Source organism: Morone saxatilis, unplaced genomic scaffold (assembly GCF_004916995.1).
Source record: "Morone saxatilis isolate NCDOM2014 unplaced genomic scaffold, NCSU_SB_2.0 Contig7, whole genome shotgun sequence".
Classification (NCBI taxonomy): Eukaryota; Metazoa; Chordata; class Actinopteri; family Moronidae; genus Morone; species Morone saxatilis.
Genome location: NW_023340246.1, coordinates 20,954,697 through 20,961,193, shown reverse-complemented (window position 1 = coordinate 20,961,193; position 6,497 = coordinate 20,954,697). Strand labels below are relative to the sequence as shown.

Sequence of the window (6,497 nt, the reverse complement as noted above, 5' to 3'; positions counted from 1 at the left end):
GTCTCTGGTGGTGCATGTGACAAATGTAATTATGTACTAATGTAATGAAAGATATCTGCTGAATAAAAGTGTTAAAATTATATTATATATATCACACCGTGGATGGAGAAGGGGAAAAAAACAATATATATATATATGTGTACTGTATTTTCAAGTTAAAATAGCGATGCTTTTATTTTGATAACCCCACCGGACGTTCACCGACCTCAATCCGGGTCCTTTGACGGCAGAGAACCCGCCCCGGTTGTCGCTCGGTGTGTTTGGTTGTAGGAGCCCGTTTTAATTCTCGGCGTTCACCGGGATTTATTTTAAAAGCACCGTAAAAACTGAACGCTAACGATGAACGGTAAGTCGAGCAACGGTTCGGCGGGAGGGATGGCCTGTATCGAGGGTCTGCCGCCGCTGCCGAAGAGCCTGAGCGGCTTGCTGAACTCGAGCGGCGGCTCCTGGAGAGAAATGGAGAGGATGTACGTGAAGAAGACCATGATCCAGGACGACCTGAGCCGAGGCAGGAACAACACCGACAACCTGCTGGCCAACAAGCCGGCCAACCTCGACGCTGCCCTGGCTCTCCTGCGGAAAGAGATGGTACCAAGAAAAGACCCGTTTAATCCCGTTAAAAGCGATTAAAAGCGATTAATAGCGAACGCGCCGAACTCCGTAAAGAAAGTGCGGTAGTTTGAGGTTGCGGGGGTTTTGTGTTACTTACACGCGTCTTACCACGCAGTTTAAGGGTTTTTGTGATTTATTAGAGTCTCCTGGTAGATTCGGCTTTCATATCACTTAACACACACCACGTTTTATACGTAAAATATCAACTTTCAGGCGCGGATCTCCCTTTCGTTTACACTTTCTAATGGAGAAAGGTGCAGTCAAACAACCCAAAAACCTTATCAGATCTGTTTAATGAACTATAGCTATATGTGGGCCGATGTTACAGAAATATCCTATTAAATCCCGCAGAGTATCAGTAAATATGCTACACATCATACCGAGTTATTTGTAAGCTTTAGGAGATAAAAACGCGGCTTTTTTAAACGGAGTCTGGCATTAAGAAAACCTTAAACGAGAGAAAGCAGGATCAGAGACAGCTTTGCACTGGATGAGACAAATTAAGGCATTAAGGGGAGTTGTGCTTGCTTTGTTATTCTAAGCTCGATTTAAAACCTTTTTTAGCTTCAAATATAAAAGTTGAATGACTCATGAGTGTAAAGTGCTCTGGTGGCCTAACACATGTTGTTATTGAGGTGTAAACAGAGGGAGACACTCCTTACTCACTGTCTAACACTCCCTTCCCAGCAGCAGGGATTATGATAACAGAAGCACTATGAAGGCAGCCTGTACGGTCAGCCTGTATCCAGTCACTCAGCTGGAGGAACTGTTGCTGTACTTTAAGTTTCAGGCTTCACTAACATCCTATTTCTGCTCCAGGTCTTGCTGTGTCTAATGAATCCGTGTCCTGTGTTTTCAGAGCTCGCTCTCAGCTGTGTGAACGGACTCTGACTGAAATTAGTTTTGGAAGACAATGCAGTGACCCTGGGTTCATGCTGCACTGTCAGCTGAGTGGTATGCAGTCAGAAAGGCTCTTTTCAACCCTGCACGCGGGCTGTTTTCAGCTTCGTAATGCTTATAAAGTGAGGCAGGAGGGCGAGGAAGGACCTATTTATTCTGTTTTTATGTTTTATTAGATTTAATTGATGGTTTTAGGAATAAATCGTTTGTAAAAATGAGAGAAAATTGTAAAAATTCACATTACAAATGCACATTCTCAGATTTTAGAGGCTGGAACCAGTCAGGGTTTTGTTTAATGCGTTAAATGATTAATCCGGTATAAAAGGTTGTTGATACCTTGTTTTTTAATCAATTAATAAACTGATGGACTCGTCGTTTCAGCCCTGGTGTCTGGTTATGAAGGTATTTTGCTCTGAACTGAACCGATCACACAATTTATTGCTTTTTTATTCACAAAAAAGTGTTAAGATGCTAAATAATTTAGTTCCAGCTTCTTTAATTTGCTGCATTTCTTGGTGAACGTTCTCTCTTTTGACTGAAGAACGACGTTTTATCACTTTTACCTTCTTTTAACGGAGGCAGGGTCCGACATTGACCGTGTCCTGATGGCTAGCTGTGGATATGTTGTCGTTATAGATCGATAATAGATCGATCGGCTGATTATCTGGCAATTTAAGACGATCTAAACTCTCTGAATCCTGCTTTAAACCAACATTAATCCACCAATACTTCTCAAACTGCTCCATGATTCCTTACACAAGATCCAGAAACACAAAAGTCAGACTACGAAGAAACGAAACGACATAAAAATGTATGAGTTCAGGTATTTCTGGTAGTAAGAGGCCCACATGTGCACACGCAGGAACAGTTTCCCAGTCATGGAAACACCTGGAAATGGATTTAAAATGTCCAAATATCCTGAAAAGTAATCTGTGTTGTCCTGGAACTTGTAGCGATCATGAGAAACTTCATGAAGTTTGGTTAAATGTGTTAATACTAAAACATACTGGTAAATTATATGAGTGTTTGTGAGCAGTCATGTCCTGTTTTGTCAAGAAAAAGTCCTGGAAAACGGTTTCTTATAGAGCGTGAATCCCTGAAACAGTTTGTGTTGCTGTTTGTGTAAAAGGAGCAGATTTCTTTAGTGTGTGTCCATAAACATATAAATATTAACCGGACTCTCCCCCGTCTGCAGGTGGGTTTGCGTCAGCAGGACATGTCCCTGCTGTGCCAGCTGTGGTCGCTCCACGAGTCCATCCAGGAGTACAAGGGCAGCTGCCAGGACCTGAGCGCCGCCTCCACCCTCAGCATGATGGAGAACGGCTACTTCGACGAGGACGACGAGTACTACCCGGAGCCCGGCGCCACTCCCACCGGGGAGCAGCCGGACGGCGAGGTCGGGGACGGCACGGCGTCGGCCAAGAACGGGAGCGGCGTCGGCAAAGACGACAGCTGGGACTCGTTTCACGTCACCATCTGAGGCGTCTCTCTCAGCGTTCTTCTGCGGGTGGATGCACGTTTGTTGGGTGAGAGGGGGAGAAGGACGGAGCTGAGCTGGAGGGAAACCTCTCGGCCTCCCGGAGAAGGAACTGGATGGTTAGAGGGATAACAGTTAATCGGTGTCTTCTCGCCGTAATAGACTATAAATATGAATCTCCAGCTTAACTCGGACCCCTCCTCAGGTGAAACACACCCTGCTTGAGCTGCAGAAGGTTTTATTTTGGGGCCGAGAGGTCGGGCGGTTGAACACCTCCTCAAACTCAGGAGTTGAGACGGATCGTCGACTCCACATACTCAGAATTAGGCAATATATATATATATGATTTCTTTTTCTATAAACGGCTGCTTCTATATCAACTGTTTTTTTGCCAGTCAACCTTTTTTTTGGCCGAACTTTCTTTTTTTTTGACATATACAAAAATATATGAACAAAAGTTGTATTATTATTTATTATATAATATAAATAACAAGATATTTGCTTTCCTGTTACTCTCTGTGGAAGTTTTTGTTTTTGTTTTTGGACTGCAACTCTACCCGGGTTCAAGGGTTCAGCATTTACAGGTTGCAGGGAAATTGGGACTTTACAGGTGAAAACCGAGGATGGGACCTCTTAACTCTGCAGTTACACGCCGGTGGAGACGGTGTGTGTGTGTGAGACTCATTTACATAAACCCTGAAGGTCTCGGACAGAAGCTGTGAGACCTCGAGGAAGAGGAGGAAGAGGTGAAATCCTCAAAACCTGTTTTTTTTTGTTTTCGATGCTCGTATTCGCTCTGAAAATGTGAAATGTTCAAACATGCTGGAGATAGTTCGCTTCCCTGAAAACCTTCAAAGCGTCTGAGTGCTCGGACGCTCCGGCTCTGTTCTTCCTGTCCGGGTGGTTTTAAAAGTTCCCAGATGGTTTTCGATCGGGCTGGTTGTGTATTATGCTGTAATCCCTTTTTCATGATGCGTCCACTGGGTCTTGTTTTCCGTAGTTCTGGCCATCGTTCCTATCGATAATCAGATCTGGGAACGTCGCTAAACGGTCTCCGTGTGCAGTATTCCCCTCGCTGATCGGGATTCACATGGGAAACTATGAAAATAAGACTCAGGTTGTAGTTAACAACAGTTCTCCTTTACATGCTCAGTAGCCAGTATCCATTTAAAATAACTTATTCAGCTTTTTTTCCACATAACCAGCTTCAAGACTTCTACTCTTTAATATACTCAAATACACGTTGCCAAGAATTGAGGAACTGTGATCAACTTCTCACACAATTTGCACTTGCTCCTTTTATCACAGGGGCATTGATGGGATTTATAGATCTGATTGATTGGTGGAAGCGACTATCTGATGAATACAGGGTACTTTTTATAACGCTTTGTATCCTAACAGCACATCCTCTGCTGCATCCAGCCTGCAGTTACACTACAAACACAAGGCTGAACACTATTTAAGTCGGATAATGGTTATTATTAGTGTTTTTTAATATACCTGGAAAAAGCTTCCAGGGCTTCATCTAACCAGATTGTAACAGCAGGTGTATTTAAGTGGAGATAACTTGCATTTATTGTATACCTGAGAACAAAATAGGATAAAACAGACATCCAGTACAGTGAAATAATAACGCTCTCCTGTTTCGGAGTGAAATCAGCCTTATTTAGACTCTAAGTTTGTGTTTTCTTGCCGTTGACGTTTGGATGTCTGAATATTACGTACACATGTGAATGGCCTGTGCAGTCTTCCTAACTCAACCTTGTAGCACGCCGACGCCTCGGCTCAACACACTGCAGCTGCTCCGTCACTCAGACTTTCACTGCGTCAGCGCCCGCCGTCACTCTGACTCTCCGTACGGATCATCATCTGTTGTGTGGACGCGGTCCGATATATTTGCGCGCTCGTGGAACACAAAACCAAAGAAAAGGCGCAGCACTCGACGTGAGCTGTATTTGGTTTCACTGCTCACATAAAAAAAATACACTACGTGATGACATCTGATGTCCCCGAGGAATGTCTTTACAAGTCAGCTCGCCGTTGACGTTTCTGTCCTTCACACATTGACAGTTCTGCCTTCAGCCCTCTCAAAGAGACACTAATATCTTCATCACAACAAAACGTTCACTTTTGAATCTCTTTCTTGTGTTTCTTTTGTAAAAACTGACGAGTGAAAGTCTCAGACGCACAGCGAGTGTGTAAAGAGCCCTTAAGTGAAGAGTATGTGAGCTTTAAATTAATTTTAAAGGATATTCTTCCCGTTCCCCCTCTGATCTGATCTCTAATTAACTGTATGAGGCTTTCTTCTTCTCACACACCACAACCGACTCACCGTTAAACCCAAAAACCGGTTAATATCCGTACGTTTATATATTGAACCAGAAACCTAAAAAGACTCTTTAAAAGAACTCAGTGCTTCTGACTCTCATCTAATAAGTTGAATTGAATGTTTTCTCTGTTATTTGTTACGAATCTTTAACAGTTTCTGAAACTTTTCTCACTCGGTAATCTGAAGCTAACCAAAGCACATCGGATCAACAAACATAATTGATGCAGTTTTGAAACATTTGAATAAAAAACGTGACCCCGGACGTTTTATTGGATGTCTACACGATGAGTGCCTTCGTAAACCTTCAGGTTTCAGACCTGTGGCTTGCTGTTCAACACGTGGGAGGACGAGAACATAAACCATAAACTGTTTTATCATTTGACTCGCTTCGACGTGCTCTCGGTTCTTAAAGCTGCTACGTGCCGAGTTTGAAACTTGATGACTTTTGCAGCCTCCTAAATCCCTTTTTAATGGTAGTGTATTACATCACAGCAAATCCCACAGAGCTGCTTAGAAGGTGTGCCAGGGGATTAGGAGGTTTATGGGTTTTTGTTTTCTTGTTTCTCCGTCAAAGGATCTGTTTTCTTTTATCGAGGGTCGAGCTGTTGGAAGTGTGTTGTTTTGACGCTTCCTCCCTCTGAAATTGGAGTTGATTCACACTCTTCACACAAAAGTGAGGCGGTTATCTTCCGGAAACTGTACGTATCAAGTGAATAACTACATTTATTCTCCCAAAAATCAATTTAATCTTCTACATGTAGCAGCTTTAACTTCCAACACTTGTAACAGCCTTAAAATCGTTCATGTCATTTGCGAAAGAACAAGGTGCACTCCTCGCTTGCTCAAACATTTGCACTCGTTTTGTGGTTCTGTGTTAAATCCTGCAAAACTGCAACTACCTGATCCTGTTTTGGGCTTTATGACACAGGCACACGGTGCTCCTCGTACAGCCACTGAACTGTAACGCAACCCAGCACAAGAAAGGTTCTTTAAATTACACACCAGCAAACTGTACCTAATAGTTGAACAGTGTGTTTCCTGCTTTTACAAACCCCCCCCGCCCCCTTTTTCATGTGATTATTGGATGTTTAAATGTGCTTCTCAGGGTAAACTTCTCCTGATGAGAAATTATCAACATGTTTTCACCCTGGAGGGATTACGACGGAGTATTAGGGCCAT

At 43.1% G+C, this 6,497-nt stretch overlaps 1 protein-coding gene across 1 annotated transcript; it reads left to right on the top strand.

Moving 5' to 3' along the window:
* The first annotated feature begins 229 nt into the window (after positions 1 to 229).
* On the top strand, positions 230 to 6,491 carry fam89a (family with sequence similarity 89 member A). The gene is made up of 2 exons (XM_035678787.1): positions 230 to 588; positions 2,708 to 6,491. The coding sequence occupies exons 1-2, from the start codon at positions 340 to 342 to the stop codon at positions 2,990 to 2,992; spliced, it is 534 nt and encodes a 177-aa protein (XP_035534680.1). The 5' UTR covers positions 230 to 339; the 3' UTR covers positions 2,993 to 6,491.
* Positions 6,492 to 6,497: the final 6 nt, after the last annotated feature.